Below are 20451 nucleotides of genomic sequence, written 5' to 3'. Positions count from 1 at the left end.
GCACCAGTAGCCAATCGCAGAAATCCTGTATGCAGAAAGGGGCGGATAGTGCTTTCCTCATGCTGTGACGCATGATATGAGCAGCAGTTTGAAAAAAATGTGGATGGGGGGGGGGGCTTGGAGGATGCACCCTACCAAGTGGCAGCAGTCATATGATTTAACTTAACAAAACACTCCGAGGAGTCTGGATATTCAGACATTTGAGAATCCATTCCCTGGTCCATACAGGATTTCGCAGAGCTGTTTTGTTGTAATTGTTCTGGCCAAAAACGCTTGATTGACTCGCGATGCAATTTGATTTTATTCTTTTGGGGGGGGGGGGGGGGCTTCTTTAATTAACGAAACTGCAATCGCACGAAATTGTTTTGCACGGTCTTTCCTAGTGATGTTTGTTGGTAAATGAGTATTTTTAGCTGTACTCATGTTCGACGCACATGGCTTTGGTTGAATGAGTGGTGTGCTAACGTCACAGGATGCGTCTTGGCCCAAATCTGGGATAATTTAGAAAAAGTGCAAGCTCCTTGGAATGCTGGAGTGTTTGCTCTGATTTTGTGTAAATGTTTGAAAATGTTGGACGTGCCGATTTCTAAGAATATCCCGTTCCTAAACATCAAGGTCACGTTTGAGATTTTAAACACATAATAGAAGTGCTAATGGATGCTCCACTTTACTGTGAGATTGAGTGGGAAATGATACAGTACTGTACTTCTGGATTTGCTTTTTTACCTGCCCACAGAAGCAGTTATTAGTCAGAGCTCATCAGCACTGTAACCTCTGACCCCTCTACACAACACTCCACACACCAGCATCGGTGTCCATGGAAACACCAGTGGGTTTAGTTCTTCGCCTCATCCCTTCTTGATTGATTCTTTGGCTATTTAATTAAGAACAGATTGTGAACACCTTCGTGACTAAAAGGTGTGGTGAAGGCATTTCTCCTGAAATCACGATTGGAAATTGAAAGCGCATGTACGTTAAACGGTGCACCTCGGACCCTCATGCGGTAGAGCGCTCGAACGAAGCCGTAGTGAAATCAATACGGCGCACAGGTCTGGACAGATACAGATCTGAACGTCGGCACTCTTCAGACACAGCGTTTTGGAAACTCAGCAATCTTTTAGGTAATCCAAAATCTGTACAGATAAACTTTTGGACCTGCATATGACTCAGAGGCTTGGTGTGGAACAGATCTCTATTGTACAGAACATCATGTGCTTTCTCTCTCTCTCCCTCTCTCTCGCACACACACGACTGCTCCAAAAAGGGAGTCGTCCACAGCCTTCATCACATTTTCATCCTTTAAAATGTGTGCATGAGGCATTAATGAGACCTTGCTTTAAGTGGGAAAGTCAGAAGTGCTACAACAGATAACAAAAATAAAAATAACGGAACTCTAAATTCGGTCATGGATGGACTTCAAAATGTAGACATACAGAGAATGTGCTGGAATTACGTAAATGATCTACACTTATATAGAGCCTTTTTAAACTTTAGTGGTTCTACAAAGTGCTTTACACTGTTTCCCATAGCAGAGCTGCCATGCAAGGCGCTAGCTTGCCATCGGGAGCAACTTGGGGTTCAGTGTCTTGCCACTTCGGTATGTGGAGTCATGTGGGCCTGGAATCGAACCGCCAACCCTATGATCAGTGGACAACCCGCTCCACCACCTGAGCGACGGTCGCCCACGTATTCAGGGTCGGACACTAAGCCTGCGACTGAATTCTCAAATCTGACTGGTCAGAAGGTGTTGATTAATTTTCTATTACAGCAGCTCTGACAGTAATTCGGGCTATACTTTAATTCACGGGTTTATATTAAATACACTTGTTCTAATACGTTTAGCTTTTCTATAGTAACGGCTATGTCACAGGGACTGGTCTGGAAAACGCTCACATAATTTAAGCCTAACAATAAACACACTTTAAGTGAGGAAAATATGCTGTTATTATGAATGTTTATTTAGGATTTATGAAAGGAGCCTCCACATCAGCATTAAGGCTGCTCCTTTAGGTTTGTTGCCACAGGGAAAGTCTTCAAGGCGTGTCGGCTCCTAAACTGAGCCGTGAGCTGCAAAAGTGCCACAAAAAAAAAAAACCCCAAAAAACAAAAAGAACCAGGTTTTGCAGAAATGTGATGCGCTCTTGAGATTTGGACTGACGAACAAAAAAGAGAAAACAAATGGTTGACGAGACATGTATTTACATGTTTTTAGCCATACACAACCTTTTTTTTTTTTTTTTGCTTTTTGAACTGTTTCATTACAGGCGCAGCTCAAAAAATTTGAATATGGTGGAAAAATTACTTTTCTCTCTAATTTAATTCAAAAAGTGGTACTTTCATATATTCTTGATTCATTACACAAAGTGAAATATTTCACACCTTTTTTTGTTTTAATCCTGATCATTACCGCTTACAGCTCCAAAAGATCAAAACCAAAAGATCCAGCAGCTCAAAATATGACAATAAAGACTTCATAATACAGAAATGTCGACCTTCTGAAAAGTATGTTATTGTATTTCTATATTTATGGTATTGCTTTGATAGCGACCTTCAGCTCGTGTGTATTGTTGGGTCTGGTGTCTCTCAGATTCTCTATGGGGTTCAGGTCAGGCGAGTTGGTTGGCCAATCAAGCACAGTAAGACCATGGTCAGTAAACCAGTTACTAGTAGTTTTGGCGCTGTGGGAAGGTTCAGTTACTTTCACTGCAATTATGTATGTATACGACAATGCAGCCGAAATGGGTCTATTGGGCTCCATCTTCTGATCTACGCAACCCTTATTTTAAAACACACAAAATACATGACCTCTATTCTATACACCGTGCCCTCCACTAATATTGGCACCCTTGGTAAATACGAGCAAAGGCGGCGGTGAAAATTTCTCTTTATTGTTTAACCTTTTGATCTTTTGTTAAAAAAAAAAAATTCACAAAAATACTCTGCTCTCATGGATATCAAATAATTTCAAAAACAACACAGGTTCATCCAAAATAAAATGTCTTTGTTAAATGTAGGTGTGCAACAATTATTGGCACCCTTGTGAATTCCCATTGAGATTTAAATTTTTAGTACACAAGGGTGACTAGGAACAGGAAATTGTTCAACCATGACTTCCTGTTTCACAGGGAGTAGAAATATGAGGTAACACATAGGCCGAATTCCCTTAGTCATTCATAACAATGGGTAATACCAAGGAATATAGCTGTGATGGGCAGCAAAAGGTTGTTCAGCTTCACAAAATGGGAAGCGGCTATAAGAAAATAGCGCAAGCATCGAAAAATTCCCATTTCCACCATCAGGACAATAATTAAGAAATTCCAGTCAACTGGAAATGTTATGAATAAACCTGGAAGAGGACGTGTATCTATATTGTCTCAACGCATTGTGAAGAGGATGGTTCCAGTGGCCAAAAAATCTCCAAGCACCACAGCTGGAGAATTGCAGAAGTCAGTTGCGTCTTGGGGTCAGAAAGTCTCCAAAACTACAATCTGAAGTCACCTACATCACCCCAAGTTGTTTGGAAGGATTTATGACAAAGGACCTGGACATCTTGCTAGGATGCATGGCATCATGGACTGTCAAATATCAGCAGATATTAAATGAAAACCTGTGGGGTGAACTGAACAGGAGAGTCCACCAGCGTGGACCTCGAAATCTGAAGGAACGGTTTCAGATCCCTTGCCATGTATTCATGATGTACCTCATCAGGCATTATAGGAGAAGACTCAGAGCTGATATCTTGGCAAAGGGAGGTAGAGCAAACTATTGACTAAAAGGGTGCCAATAATTGTTGCACACCTATATTTAACAAAGCTTATATATATATATATATATATATAAAAACTTGTTTTATGCAATTGTTTGATATCCATGACAGCAGAGCATTTTGTTAAACAAAAGATCAAAAAGTTAAACAATAAAGACAATTTTTCACAGCCTTCTTTGCTCATATTTACCAAGGGTGCCAATATTAGTGGAGGGCAGTGTAACACTAAAAAGGAGGGGGGAAATGTAAATCTTAGAGTTTGAATTTTTTTTAATTTCACTGGTCATGTGTCAAGACTAACGCGGCCCCCCAACCTTTTCTTTCACTTTGCTAACCTGAACACATTTCAGTGTAATTTTTAAAAGATGAAAGCAGAGAGAATAGGTCGGCCTCGCAGCCTGCCCCTCTGTTCCAGCTCCTCTTCTCTGGTTAATTACAGGCCCACTGCCCCACGTAGCAATTACAGGCCATTTCCACAAGGATGGAGAAACGCTCTCCCCACCCTCGCTCGCTCACCCTCTCTCCGTTTCGCTCCCACACTCGCTTTTCCTCGCAAAGGCCACCGCCGACATCCCACTCTGTCCTGGCATTCACACACTCGACTACAGGACAGACGCAATGATACGGGCTTGAAAATAAAAAATAAAAAAAGCCTATTAGAAATGTCAGTGAAATACTCGTCCTGTAAAATAACGTCAGATTTCAATTTCAGCACAGTATTTGGTTTCTTGAATTAATTCATTCGTTGATTAATAATTAATTGACTGATGAGCGCAGCTAATTGTGTTATTGGTGATTATTGAATCTGACGCATTAAATTTAAAGCCCCCCGTTTACTTTTCTACTGCCTGTGCTGGCGTGCTTACTTATTCACGCTTGAAGGATTGACATGTTAATTGCGCTTAGAAAAAGGTTTATGAAATCTGAGATAGAGGAAAACAAGGAAAGAAAGAAAGAAAAAAAGTGCAAGAAAAATTCTTCGGAAATGAGATTTGCGCAACAATCCTGATGTTCATTTTCATTAAAAGCACGCAGAACTATGATGTAAACTTGAGCTTCACGGAGGCTGATTTCCTTATTGCTTCACCAGATTACTTTATAAGCGGGCCGTGCTTGATTCTGAAGGTTTTTTGTTTTAATGTTTTTGAGAGAGAGAGAGCGAGAGAGAGCGAGAGAGAGAGAGAGCACGAGAGAAAGTGAGGAAGAGAGAGAGAGACGGAGAGAGCACGAGAGAAAGTGAGGAAGAGAGAGAGAGAGAGACAGAGAGAGCACGAGAGAAAGTGAGGAAGAGAGAGAAAGAGAGAGACAGAGAGAGCACGAGAGAAAGTGAGGAAGAGCGAGAGAAAGAGAGAGCACGAGAGAAAGTGAGGAAGAGAGAGAGACAGAGAGCACGAGAGAAAGTGAGGAAGAGAGAGACAGCGAGCACGAGAGAAAATGAGGAAGAGAGAGACAGCGAGCACGAGAGAAAGTGAGGAAGAGAGAGAAAGAGAGAGAGAGAGAGACAGAGAAGAGAGAGAGAGAAAGAGAGAGAGAAAGAGAGAGAGAGAGAGAGAAAGAGAGAGAGAGAGAGAGAAGAGAGAGAGAGAAAGAGAGAAGAGAGAGAGAGCCCCGACAATAAGACGCAGCAGTGGCTCTAAGCCATCCACCCCCAGACTCTGAGAACGTGGGTGTATGGATTCGAGCGGTGCCTCCGCTTATAAAACCCACTTCATGAGACCCGCTTCTGCATCAAACCGTCAGGAAGCTGTTAATGAATGCGGACTTAAAACAAAACAAAACCCATAAACGATTTATATTATACCTTCACTGGCTGAAGGCAGTATTGAACAGTTAAATGAACATGACGGTAATTCAGGAACAGACAAACTGCAGCTGTATGACTGTTAATGCCTCGTAAGTCAATGCTGTCAAGACAGGGTAATTACAGTGGACATAAAAGACCTTTCGCTCCCCCCAAAAAAACAAGCCTTCTGAAACAAAGCAGAGTTTACGGTTTTGCCTCGAAGGCTTTTTAAGACTACTCTCGCTGTTTATTCCGAATTCCTTTATAAAAGCCCTCCTCCACATCGCCCATCTCTTCCCACCCCCGGCTCCCTTTCTCTCTTTTCCTCCCTCTCTCATATGACACGAGAGTGACAGAAACACATAATAGCATGTTGTTGCTAAGAAACCACCTGTCTAGATTTCGCCACATCCACACTGCGATGCAGGTTTGTTTTTTTTTTTTTTTCTTTTTTTCAATCCCCCTGCGGTGATGATAACTAATAAAAACGCGTCTGCGAACGGCCGAAATCTAATAATCAGCCAGATTATGAAGACGCAGTAAACAGAAGCGCACTACGGAGAGAAGTTTGATACAGGAAGACAACCCGAGTGATTGAGGCCGACATCATCACGGGTTTGGTATGTGTGAAACCAGAGCCACACCTGGTATTTTCCACCTGAGGATACACAACAGCGCCATACCCAAACAGGCAAACCTGTCCGCGGTTGACTCTTTGGGAGAGGTGCCGGGACACGCCCCCTTTTTTTTTTCCTCCCGAGTGTTGTTTTTCAGCCGAGGACCTGACAAGTCACACCCTGCCCAGCGCACAGCAACCAGGTAGTGTTTATCCACACACACCGTTCACAATGCCTACGTGTACTCCGAGCTTCCAACCAGCAGCAGGATCTGGTGAGCACGAGCTGATTCTCGTCCCCTCCCTTTCGCAAATACATGCAGTATTATTAAACAGAGCTTTTAACACAGAGTGGAAAAAATGCTACAAGCAGTTAGTGTTCTGAATGCAGTCCAAGTGTTTTTTTTTTTCCACTCAAACACCTCACAAATATGAATAATAATTTCGTGAACCATAATAGAAGGTTGGGCAATCATCTGAAAAGGGCACGACGGTGTAAATGGCACTGTTCGTCCACTGACAGTGCCGGATAAATCAGAAATTAGTTAGCTAGCCTACTGGACAAATGCTGCATGCCAGTTCGCCTAATTATATTATGCTCTAGAAGTACGCACTCTTTTTGTGAAGAAAAGGTACAAACTTTTGAGTGTGTAGCAAAAAGAGTATGCGAGTACTGGGATAAACTAACACGTCATGTAACTGACGAGAACACTGTTGCCTAGTTACGCAGACTGTCACCGTAAACTAACCCCTCGTTGCATTTCAGTTTTTCTTCATTTGGTACTCGTTATATCATTTAATAAGGAGCTGTGGGCAATATTAGCTGAAGTGTCCATGGATCTAGCGGAACTAGTATGCCATATGGGTACCTTTGAGATACTCATTCCAACATACTACGATTTGGGACGAACAGTAGGCGAATTAGGACGCAGCAAAAGGCTCCGATGTGCTTCGCGCTTTCCTGCACTGTAAAACATGATAGCCGCATTTGAACCTATTTCTTCTTTTTAACTCCAATTGTTTATAACTCAAGTTTATAAGTTTTAGAAAAATTAAAGGGGTCACGATGCTTTTTAAATGTATTAAAAAGCTCATTATTTTGTTTATTTGGCGTAATAGTATAGGTTAACATGCTTTGATGCTTAAAAAAAAACAGATAATTCTCCGGTTTCTCCAAAGCCCCTCCTTCCGAAAAGCCCAGAGTGCTCCGATTGGCCAGCTGACCTACTGCGTTGCCATTGGCCGAAAACCTCAAGCGTGTGTCGGAAATGTAACGCCCCTTAGCACAATGGCAAGCTTTAGCTTCCAAGGCTTCTAAAGCAAATCTAAGCAACACAGTTAATAATGTGGTCGGTTTTACCGGATCGGTTCGAGCCCGAGTCAGATTCAGAAAATGCGGATGATCGAGCAGATCAATCGGAAGCGAAAGAGCGCAGAATGTTTCACAGTCATAAGTTTTTATTATGTAACTCTCTTACCTTTCAGATAGGACGTGATAACGGTTTAATTTGGCTGATGAAATCAACAGAGAAAAAGACGCAACATACAGACAGGTAACCTTTACACTAACTGTTCCTCAGTGGTGGAATGAACTTCCAACCTCAATCCAGACCACAGAATCTGTCACTATCTTCAAAAAACAGCTAAAGACCCACCTCTTCCGTGAACTCCTAACCAACTCCTAAAACGTCAACCCCACATTATCTTTAAAAAAAAAATTCTTTAACATAAAATAAATAAATAAATAAATAAATAAAAAACTTACTCTGGCTCTTACACCTCTGCTTCTCTAGAACTCAATTAGAGATCTTGTATGGTAGCACTACTTGTATTGTTCTCCGCTTGATATTTCGCTTAGTTTGTATTTCCTCATTTGTAAGTCGCTTTGGATAAAAGCGTCTGCTAAATGAATAAATGTAAATGTAGGTAACTGTGTCACGGGAATGTGCGTTGCTCTGCACGTTTACAGGCAAAAATTCCCAGAGCTGAATATCAAAACTACTTCAACACAAGAACTTTAGCTAGCACGTTAGCAAAGGTCTACAGCTAAGCCCTGGGCCACAACACAAAACTCCACAGTTGAACAGTCAACAGCAGATACTTCAGAAAATAATCAGACATGCAGTGCTTACAGGTTCTGATTCAGAAGAGCAAGATTTGTGCGAGACTATGAGCTTTGTAACTTTGCAGATCTTATACATGCACAAACAGATACATTACACACACACACACACACACACACAAAAAGGAAAAACATTAAAAAGCATCATATGACCCCTTTTAAACTTAATTCATTGTCTTGACTTGTAAAAGTGTAAACACCTTAAAAGTTTTAACTCAAAAGTATGATGAACTAATTATATGCATTAATACAGACTGTGGAAAAGAGTCCCTGCGAGTGGCGACTTTACGTAGCCATAGTCTTTGTCTCCGGTGATGAAGCGTCATGTCTGCACCCTTAAAATAAGGCTGCAACATTTCGCCCATGAGCTGTAGTGCTCTATTTTTGCAAAATGTCACTGGAGTCCATCATTCTCGTTTGATGAAATGTAAAAATAGAGCGTCCGCGTGTTGTTTTAGAGCGCGAGTGATAAAATAGCAGTTTTTACGCTGCATCGTGTTGTACTGCATTTTCATCACTCCGTGCTCCTGATTCTGGAGTGCTTGTCTAGCATACGTTCAAACGAATTAATACGCCTAGTGAAAAGAATTCCTACTGACAGCCAGACCATGTCCACGGAGCACGTCTGTAGTGTAGCAGACAGCAGGATTCGGAAAATTATAGCACAGGAGTAATCGAGCAATTGAGAATATCAACCTGTTGGAGCGTGTTGGGTATAAACAAAAACGTAGCATCCAGTTTTTCCCCCCTCCCGAAAGGGGAAATGGAGTAGGAAAAAAAAAAAAAAATGCTGGTGACCGTTATATCAGCAGCCTACTAAACCTGCTTGTGCAATGAAAAACTGATAGCCTGGCTATGTAACCCACTGGTTCTCAACCAGGGAGAGATCGGAAGGGCCGTGAATTGTTTTCAAGAAAAAAAGAAAAAAAAAAAAAAAAGACAGACAGGGCATCATTTGGGTACTCGGTGTATTTTATTGCTTTTCAAATAGAATGTGCATAAATGAAAAACCCCACGTTCTCTCTCCCTCTCTTCCTGTTATTTTTGCTGGGGAGAGGCAGAGCTTAGCCTGCCTTTTATCTAGCTGTCAGTGCAGACCAGTGTTGCCAGCTTAGCCACTTTTCAGACCCCTTTAGCCACTTTTTGTTACAAAAAATACAAAATTTCACCGGCGCCTAACAACAAATCTAGCGACTTTTTCGACAAACTTTAGCAACTTTCCAAATGTCGCCGGAACTGTCCTGCAAACGTGAGGCCTTGCTTTCCCGCTGCACTCACACCTCTCTCTGCGCCTGCTTATAGAATTTTATAAAAGTCATAAAAAAGTTCTTTTTTAAAAATCATAAAAGTTATGAAAAAGTACAAAAACACAAAAGCGAAAAAAAAAAAATCTATCTATCAAAAACAGATTATAGATTAGGTTACATACAGATAGATTTTATATAGAACAGATAATCATTATACCGGGTCTCCTCCAATATGGGGCGGGGGGTGGGGTTGCCACATGATTGGGGAAGCTTGGAGGGCCTTTAGTTACAAAAGGTTGAGAACCTCTCTCATGTAACCTGTTTGTCCCGGTTTTCCAGGTTAGAGCTTTGCCCCAGAGCAGTTGTTTCATCGAACACATTGGATCGCGGATCATTGTCTGCTGGGTTTGCTGATCTTTTCTGTCTTGTGTACCAAATGACCGATTAGAACTGTACATTTGCAATGTTTAATTCAACAGTGACCTCTTTCTCGAATCGTGTAAATATCTCCAGGGTTATGCAAACTGCCGCAAGATAAATCCCGACGCCATTTATTAGCTGTGCGACCTCAATCAAGGTCTCTTTAGGTAGCGTTGTTACGCATGTGCTAGCTCCATGTACCGTGCTAGTCTGAACACTGGAAAAATGCATCCATTTATAAAAAAAAAAAAAAAAAATTAAAAAAACCCCAATAAAGAAAAAAGAAGGCATGTAATCGATTCAGAAACTCCTTCTACTTCAAAGGCAGCAAAATGCATTTGCACGTACGACCCGGACTACATCGAGTATGGCTTTACTGTCACAGTGGATGAAAAACCAGTGTGTCGGGAGTAGTGAGGTTTTGGCCAACGAGTCAATGAAGCCATCCAAACTTGAACGTCACCTTCAGAGTAAGCATCATGTGTCGGTAAAACCAGTGGATGTTTTATTTTATTTTATTTTATGAAAGCGGGCCATGATGACCCAAAAAAAGTGGGCGAAAGCCTGAGAAACCCTGATCTGACAAATGGTGACGCCTTCTTAAAACTCAATATGTGAAACACAATATGTGAAATTTGTACCATAATGCAAAGGAGTGGATAAAAGACGTTCGTTTCTGAGCTGCTGAACCTACAGCAACACGAGTCTGAATAACTGTTTGACACCGAAAGCGAGTGGAGGCAGCGAGACTTTACCTCTATGTGAAGCAGAAGTGAAGTAATATGGTAACCAGCAATGGGATGGAAGAAGGTGCAGCTCGCCTCCAGTACGTTTTAGGCGCGTGCATTTCACTAGCAGACTGCAGATGCACTGCAGAAATGCGTTTTACACACAATTTCCCCATTTGTAGTCACAGGGCTGGCTTTGTACATGCTCTGTAGGTAACTTGTGTAGATTTCACACTAGCCTGGTGCTACCAGTGAAACCATGGCAACCGGCAGCAAGCTAAAGATAGGAGCATCCGCTAGCAACTAGAGCTTTGAGAGACACGAGATGACAAAATGTGCATGTGTGTGTCTAGAATAAAACTCTCAGTGATGTATATAATAAGCCTGAGCAGTGCGCAATCCTGCATATAATGCTGGAATATTTTACGGTCACCTTGGTCAACTTGTTTTACCTAGCATCACTTTCTTTATTAAAGTTGCTTGTCGTGACAGTTCTGCTAAAACGACACCATCGATAAATTCCGATTCAATAAATGGGTAAATTAGAAATTCGATAAACAGACACGCTGTTAGCCTGGCGAGTCAGCATTACCGGGCCTGAATTTGCATATGGACTATGATTGGCTCTTTTATTTTATGATGCAATGACACGGTCATTGTCACTTGCTCAATGTTTTAAAATAAAAATGTTCAGCTCCCTGGTGTGGCTCAAACTAAGCTAAACTTTATTTAAAAAAATAAATAAACAACTTTTTTTTAAATGCCATTAGCACACGTCTAGCTAAGAACCGAAACCTCGAGGTAGATATACAACATAATTCTCCTCAAGCAGCCAGGACATGCAAGGCTGCTGATGTCCTCCTCTCACCTGTGTTCATGATCAGCTTCATGTCGGAAGGCGACTGAATGCAGTCAGAGCACAGAAACTGCAATATTGTGACAGCAGGCCTTGACCATGACTCACAGAGAGGGGGGCGGGGCCTCTTATCACACTGCTGATTGTTTCCCAGGCGAGACAGCTTTAACCGCTGTAATCGCAGGTAGGGTGTGCCTTGTTTGCATGCGTACGTTTGTGTGCATAACGGAGTCTTGGGCGAATTCACACCCACACCCGGTGTTTAAACATGAACACACCTTAGCGGCCAGAGTGCTGCGCTCGTCATTCTCTGCTCCCCTGTGATTATTCAGCAGCTCCCTCAACGTTCTACCATCTCCGATGACCGCCTTCACATTTTATCCTCCCCACAACACTCCTCCGCAACCTGATTCACCCAACAGAACAGAAAATGGTAGGAAGGTGTATTTTGTAAGTCAGCTAGAAGATCTGGGACATCCAATGTGGGGAAATCCCATATTTTGTCTCTCTTTTTTGTTTGTTTTTCTGTTTCCAAGTGATCCATAACTGTTCTAATTTTGGTTTAACCATTTTATCAGGGCATTCCGAGGACCAAACAGGGAGAGAGGGGTGGATCCGTAGCCCAGGACAACCAGATATCACGTCGGGGTTATGGATAATTTCCTGGTGCAGAACCCAAAAAACATCAACAACAACAAACTCCTCCTTATTGACTTGTATATACAGTAGGGTCCAAAGGTCAGAGATCACACTGAAAATCCAGGTTGAGGTTTTGTTTGTTTGTTTTTTTTTTTTAGAATTTAAAATTGGAAATAAAAACAAAAAGGTGTTAGAATATTTAAATATTTAAAAACAAAGAATGTAAAAGTAAATGCTCAATCTTAAATATGTCATATTCTGGACGATTTCTAGGTTCCTATTTAAATGTAAGCAAATTTGTGCTATTGATCATGTTAACTGTCTGTACAAAAAGCTCAGATTTCCTCACGTCTAATCTCTTCTACTGGAGCACGTGTTCAGACGACACGCCGATGGATTTAATCTCAAACGGATCGGAAGCTTTTGTACACACTTGTGGAGTCCATGTCAGCTTGATCTCTCTCACACACACACACACACACAGTCATTAAAGCAAAGCGGGGACATACCGAATACTCTGAAATTCATATAAATATGTCAAAAGATTCGCATTTTCACTCAAGCTGTTGTCATTAATAGAATTTGTCATGAAATATATTGTATCAAATTAGAAAAGAATGCGAAATAGAAGCATTTTTCACTTTTGGACCCCGCTGTGTGTTCAACCCTCGAGGCTGTAACTAGAACACGCTTCAAATCCCACCCGGAGGCACAAGATGGCCGACCACAGAACGAGAATTTTTACTAAGGCAAATGAATCTGCGTACACTGATGACAGATGACCTTTTCCGAATCAGGAACATGCAGGTATATGGAAAGCAAGCAAAGTAAAGTGAAGTGCATGTATAACGTTCTCGGTTTCCCGTACTGTTAAAAAGGTGGAAAGAAAAAAGCATTAGCCAGACTTGAACATCATTTACGTGTGATGCGAAGATCGAAAAACGCATTTCATCATAAACTTGTACGTTTCCCTTAGTCTGTATTGATGATGATTAGCCACTCGGTCGTTCCCGACCCTTGGCGACTTCGTAAGCTAGCTCCCTCCACGCTTCATGATTCCTGACAGCTTCCTGCAGTCACATGACGTTCATGCCCGTGTCTGGTTTGATGGTGTCAAGTCAGCGGGTCCGCCGTCTGCCTTTTCTCCTTGTCCTGCTGAGAATTCTGAGCATCATATCCTTCTCTGACGATCTTGAACGCCCGACATGCCCGAAGTATGTCGGTCTGAGGCGAGTGATTTTGGCTTGTAGGGACATTTCAGGTTTCACCAGGTGCAGGACTGCCTTGTTGGTTGCTTTCGCAGTCCAGGGTGTACAGAGCATCGCTCTCCGATACGACAGTTCAAAAGAGTCGATTTTTCTTTGGTCCAAGTTTCACACCCATACATTGCGATGGAGAACACGATGGTTTCAACCAGTCTGCGCTTGGTGTATGTATCAACACCCCTAATTAGCAAGATAGCTCACAATACGTGACTACTTTACATTAGCTAGGACTTTTTAGCCCAGTCAGCTTTCAGACTACCAAAACATGGCACTGAGTAACATATCGGAGCATTTACTTGCCTCGTGGCCTAGCTAAAGAAATTTAAACATGGGTGGAGATCTGTTTGGTAAGCCGTTTAACGTCTCTTCACAAACCCTGATGCCAAACACAAGGTAAATTAGGCCGTCTCCATTGCTGCACCTGTTGTTGATATTCCGTTAGCTCCAGTGTTGTGTGGAAAACTGTCACATCATAACCTCCTGAGAATTCGTCCTACTTTTACGAGCAGTTCTGGATTCAGACTAGCGCTGTGAAAGACAGTCCGTACAGGATTCTGCACAGATTTTTGTGATCATTGTGGCCAAAAATGCTTTATTTTGCTGCGTCTTTTTATCAGAATTTGAGATGCAACATTTTTTTGTGCAAAACCACTTGAACTGACGATATCGCAACTGCACAAATTTGTTTTGCACGGCCTTTCTCAGCGACGTTTGCTGGTAAATGAGATCTTTTAGCTGTACTCATGTTTGACGCACTTGAATCGAGAGGGCTTTGGTTGAATGTGTGTCATGATGACGTCACGTGAGGTCTTGGCCCAAATCTGCGGTAATTCAGGAAAAATTGCAAGCGCCTCCAAATATTGTGGAGTTTGTGTGATTTTGTGTAAGGGAAATCCTGGAGGGACTGAAAAGCACCATAATACAGTGCGGTTCACTGAAAATGTCATGACTGACTAGACCCGCGAGGTACACCATTAAAGTCCCCGTGGAGTGCCTTATAATGTGCAGTGTTATTTGATGTGTTGACGTAATTTCCACTGAAACAGGAAGTCAGGGCAGGACATATAGAGTGGCTCCTCCCTCTTTTTAAATATCCAACTATGTCTGACAATTGACGGTACCTTGCAAAACGAACATCCCAAAATTGGTGAAGGAATCATGGGACAAATTCCCGTCACAAAGCCGTGAGCTGACACAAATACCTCCTTCTCCAGACTGAATGAAGTCAAGCCATTTCCTTCTTAACCTTCTGGAATAAACCGCACATGTTCGAATAGCCAAAGACGCATTTACGACCCGTGCTTGCTGATACGAGTTCTCTCGCTCAACAACGCCAACTTCGGCAAGGTCACTTTTATAATGTTGGGGGCGGGACACTTCAGAATCTAGTGAGCATTTGATTGGACAGAAAATCTGATGAGACGCTGAAGTGCAGAATGATGTCATCAAAACTGGTGATCCATATCGGTGGTAGAGAGAGAGAGTGTAAAATTTGAAGGGTTATATGTTCCAAATGCGAATTTTGTCATTGTTTTGAAGCACACTAGCTTATAGATAAACTTAAAGGGATAGTTCATCCATAAATGAAAATTGTGTCATCAATTACTCACCTGCATGTCATTCCAAACCTGGAAGACTTTCATTCATCTCCGGAACACAAATGAAGATGTTTTTAATGAAACCTGGGAGATTTCTGTCTCTCCATTTACAGTCCAAGTAACCAAACCTTCCAAGCTCCAAAAATGTATCGTAAAAGCAATCCATGTGAACGCAGTGCTTTACTCACAATTTCATGAGGAGATACGAATGCTTTTTATGCGCAAAATAACTAAAATTACATCTTAATTCACAAAATATCTTCACTTCTGCATCGATCTCTAACGCCCATTCACGACATACGCGTGCTGTGTTGACGCGAGAGCGGACCAAAAAAAAAAAAAAAAAAAGTTGAGTCCTCCTCTATGTCGAAATCTGCAGACATCTTCGTTACAAAGATTGTTCTACGTGACTCAGTTTGTGTACAGCGTTCCTTCTTCCTCTGCTGTAAACAGCGCAATACTTCCAGGTCCCGTTGTATCGCCAGAGCGGGAGTTCTACATTCGTATCGCTTCATAAAACTGGGATTAAACCACTCGAGTCACATGGATTACTTTTCCCCATGGCTTTATGAACTTTTTGGAGCTTGGAAGTTTTGGTTACTTGGACAGCGAATGGAGGGACAGAAATCTTCGAGGTTTCATTAAAAATGTCTTCATTTGTGTGTTCCGGAGATGAATGAAAGTCTTACAGGTTTGGAACGACATGCAGGTGAGTAACTGATGACAGAGTTTTCATTTTTGGGTGAACTATCCCTTTAAGGTTATGTATATCTATAAGCAAGTGTGCTTCAAAACAATGACAAAATTCGCATTGAGAACATAAACCTTCAAATTTTACAGTCTCTCTCTATCACCGATACGGATCGACAATTTCGATGACACCATTCTGCACGGTAACTGATGACAATTTTCTTTTTTGGGTGAACTATCCCTTTAAGGCTAACACATACCTACAAAAAGCCACAAAACTTCCATTTTGATTTCACTGGGACTCCTCAGAAGTAAGCACTTGCCTCACTTGGAAAAAGAAAGAAAGAAAAAAAAAAAACACCACCTGCCAAATGAATACATGGAAATGTGTAACACGCCGCAGTCTCCCTTCCTCAAATCAGACAATTCCTCAATCTGACAAAGGCTATTATGGCGTGACTCGCAAAGACTGATAAAGACTGATAAAAACAGAGTCCGAATCGAGCCCAGACTGGTGTAAACACGGTGAGGAAATGGCGAGACGGTGTTTTGCGTCCACTCCAAATGCAAATGGCAACACCCTGATCCAGGACACATACGCCTGGCCTTGAGCTCTCAGAATAGTTCCATTGTCCTCGTTTTAGGTGTTGGACTTCAGGTGCCCTATTTAACAGGCTTATGTATCACAGGACTGAGGCTTAATCCAGAGAAAGGACCAAGTTTGGGGTTTTGTGTGTGTATGTATGTGTATGTGTGTATATGTGTGTGTACGAATACAGGATGGACCAGGAAGACACAGGGTGCGTGTGTGTGTGTGTGTGTGAGTGTAGGAATACAGGATGGATCAGGAAGACACAGGGTGTGTGTGTGTGTGTGTGTGTGTGTGTGTAGGAATACAGGATGGACCAGGAAGACACAGGGTGTGTGGATGTATGTATGTATGTATGTATGTATGTATGTATAGGTAGGAATACAGGATGGATCAGGAAGACAGGGTGTGTGTGTGTGTGTGTGTGTGTGTGTGTGTGTGTGTGTAGGAATACAGGATGGACCAGGAAGACACAGGGTGTGTGGATGTATGTATGTATAAGTAGGAATACAGGATGGATCAGGAAGACAGGGTGTGTGTGTAGGAATACAGGATGGATCAGGAAGACAGGGTGTGTGTGTGTGTGTGTGTGTGTAGGAATACAGGATGGATCAGGAAGACAGGGTGTGTGTGTGTGTGTGTGTGTGTGTGTGTGTGTGTGTGTGTGTGTAGGAATACAGGATGGATCAGGAAGACAGGGTGTGTGTGTGTGTGTGTGTGTGTAGGAATACAGGATGGATCAGGAAGACAGGGTGTGTGTGTGTGTGTGTGTGTGTGTGTGTGTAGGAATATAGGATGGATCAGGAAGACAGGGTGTGTGTGTGTGTGTGTGTAGGAATACAGGATGGATCAGGAAGACAGGGTGTGTGTGTGTGTGTGTGTGTGTGTGTGTGTAGGAATACAGGATGGATCAGGAAGACAGGGTGTGTGTGTGTGTGTGTGTGTGTGTGTGTGTAGGAATACAGGATGGATCAGGAAGACAGGGTGTGTGTGTGTGTGTGTGTAGGAATACAGGATGGATCAGGAAGACAGGGTGTGTGTGTGTGTGTGTGTGTGTGTGTGTAGGAATACAGGATGGATCAGGAAGACAGGGTGTGTGTGTGTGTGTGTGTGTGTGTAGGAATACAGGATGGATCAGGAAGACAGGGTGTGTGTGTGTGTGTGTGTGTGTGTGTGTGTGTGTGTGTGTAGGAATACAGGATGGATCAGGAAGACAGGGTGTGTGTGTGTGTGTAGGAATACAGGATGGATCAGGAAGACAGGGTGTGTGTGTGTGTGTGTGTGTGCGCGCGTGTAGGAATACAGGGTGGATCAGGAAGACAGGGTGTGTGTGTAGGAATACAGGATGGATCAGGAAGACAGGGTGTGTGTAGGAATACAGGATGGATCAGGAAAACAGGGTGTGTGTGTGTGTAGGAATAAAGGATGGGATCAGGAAGACAGGGTGTGTGTGTGTGTGTGTGTAGGAATACAGGATGGTATCAGGAAGACAGGGTGTGTGTGTGTGTGTGTAGGAATACAGGATGGATCAGGAAGACACAGTGTGTGTGTGTGTGTGTGTGTGTGTGTGTGTGTAGGAATACAGGATGGATCAGGAAGACACAGTGTGTGTGGATGGAGTTGATGTGAAATTGCCTATAGGCAGAGTTAACTAAGAAACCTGTTGCAACAGAGCAGGTCGTCTGAACGCACCTGTGAAGGAAGGGCAACTATGAAGCCAAGCCAAACCCTGAGCTTCACATGAGAGAGAGAGAGAGAGATGGCAGAAGGTAAAATAAAACACACAAAAAACGCACATTTAAGCAATGTTCGACTTCATAACCCTAGGTTACTGTTTTTAATCCCTCTCACATCTGAATGAAAAACAAACAATGCATGCTAACAAGTTTCACTAGTGATTCCCCTTCACTCCACTCCTCACACCCAACAAGAACATTGTTGCTTTAAACACATGTAAGGACACGTTCTACAGTCAAACTACTTCAGCAGTGTTACTCCTGAACATTTACTAAGGTGAGGAAAAATCCTCCATCAGTCACTAAACCCCGCTTTGTGAAGCGAACCGTGCGCGAGAGCTCGTCATCAGCTACTTTACCTTGTAGACATTCTCCGTAACGCGGTGGACCTCGTCGGTACGAGACATGGTGATATCTTCAGTCCAAACCATACACACTCTCTTCTAAAGAAAAACGGTTATCCGAAACACGTCTTGGGGTGGGTTTTATAATCTCTATCTATAAATCTATGTTCGCCTCCTAGACGCAAGGACAAATCGAATGAAGCTCAGAACTGACTCGAGAAATTCGCCTGTGTGGCTCTGCTGGAGCTGCAGCGGAGAAACGCCGACGGTGCTGCGGTAATTGAAACAGACAACTCTCTCAGTTTGTGAAAACACGCCCCCTGAAATTGGCTCCGCCCACAAGGCAGGTCTTTACGGTACCTGTTCAACATTCCCCGCCTCCGTTGGTTCAATAACCATGGCAACCGTGGCACAATAATATTGATGAAAACAGTTTCTCGAAGTGAACACATGAGGTGAATTCTGGTGCGAATGGCTTGACGTTTCAGTTCAGTGGTGAAGGATTATGAGATTAAGTAGAATACTGTAAGACCTGATGGGCTTGTGCTGTTTTAGCATGCAGTGCATTCTGAGATGATTTTCTGCTCAGGGCAGTTGTAAACAGTGGTTATTTGAGTTACCATAATCTTCCTGTCAGCTCGAACCAGCTGTCCGTCCTCCTCTGAGCTCTCTCATCAAGGCGTTTCTGCATGCGGAGCTGCGTCTCGCTAGATGTTTGTTTGTTTTTCACACTATTCTGTGTAAACTCTAGAGAGTTTTGTGTGAAAATACCTGATCAACACGTTCTGAAATACTCAAAACAGTCTTAGGGGTTAGCATGTTTGCCTCACATCTCCAGGGTTGGGGGTTCGATTCCCGCCTCTGCACTGTGTGCGTGGAGTTCGCATGTTCTCCCTGTGCTTCGGGGGTTTCCTCCGGGTACTCCAGTTTCCTCCCCCAGTCCAAAGACTTGCACTGTAGGCTGATTGACATGTCTAAATTGTCCGTAGTGTGTGAATATGTGAGAGATTGTGCCCTGTGATAGGTTTGTTCCCCGCCCAGGGTGTCCCCTGGGATAGGCTCCAGGCTCCCCGCAACCCTGTGTAGGATTGAAGGATGTATGGATGGATGAACTGAAGCTTGTGAGCGGTATCTGATGATCGTTGTACTGTGCTACTGCCACATGAGAGATTGTATAATTGCATGATTGAGCAGGGGTACAGATGTTCCTGTTAAAGTGTCTGGTGTATGTGCAATCACTAATCATCATCCATCACTCTTTATGCATCCCTGCTGGATTTGGTTTATTGCATTTCTCTTTAAGATGTGCTTCACACGGGAGAAACAAAAATTGGCCGATTATTTTGTTAAGCGCCTCTCAGACATTAGAATCGAGGACTTTTCATTTCGCCATGAGACACTTTAGCAGCTTAGAACGTAACATCAATGTCATCACATTTAATACTGCGAGTTGTTGCTATGGTAGCAATGAATTGAGGAAACTGAAAGAACTCATCTACACGCTCAATATATTTTTTTTTTATATCCCCAAAGAATAAAAGTTATGCAATAAACATCTTGAAATTTGAATATGAACTTGTTTTGCCTCCTACAGCTTCAAAGGATTTTTTGCTAGCTGGATGATTGAGTACCATCTGTTTCAGATTCCCAAATCTGCTTTAACATACCTTTAATAAACTTGAAATGTTTTTTTTCCCCCATGTTACTGCAGTGCACTGTGTTTATGTCTTGAAAGCAGGCTTGTCATTTCTTATCGCAACAACAAATATGAACATTTGATAGGAACGCCGGCTCCAGTGGTCTCGGCAAAGAATAATAATTAAAGCAGCTTACTGGTCAAGGACAACAAGGCTTGTGGGTGGAAAAAAAATCGTGTCAGAAACTGATGATTGAATAGTTCTTACTTACTGTAGCCACGAATAAGCAAGGGAATATTATATATATATATATATATATATATATATATATATATATATATATATATATATATATATATATATATACACACACACACACACACACACACATATATATGGCTCCTGCTTGATTGGA

At 42.4% G+C, this 20451-nt stretch overlaps 1 protein-coding gene across 5 annotated transcripts in view; it reads right to left on the bottom strand.

Annotated features, from left to right (window-relative positions):
• The window catches only part of baiap2a (BAR/IMD domain containing adaptor protein 2a), an 89021-nt gene extending 70231 nt beyond the window's left edge, over nt 1-18790 (bottom strand). For 2 of the 5 annotated variants that reach the window (XM_053612476.1, XM_053612467.1), the window contains exon 1: nt 18415-18785. In XM_053612476.1, coding sequence (XP_053468451.1) covers nt 18415-18486 — 72 coding nt within the window. In that variant the 5' untranslated portion in view covers nt 18487-18785. Of the gene's footprint in view, nt 1-18414 lie in introns of all 5 variants that reach the window. The other 3 variants (XM_053612483.1, XM_053612449.1, XM_053612458.1) reach the window with 3 other exon arrangements.
• Nucleotides 18791-20451: the final 1661 nt, after the last annotated feature.

This window comes from Ictalurus furcatus, chromosome 2 (genome assembly GCF_023375685.1).
Source record: "Ictalurus furcatus strain D&B chromosome 2, Billie_1.0, whole genome shotgun sequence".
Lineage (NCBI taxonomy): Eukaryota > Metazoa > Chordata > Actinopteri > Siluriformes > Ictaluridae > Ictalurus > Ictalurus furcatus.
Note: the sequence above shows the minus strand (reverse complement) of the source record. Positions and strands in the feature narration are given on the sequence as shown.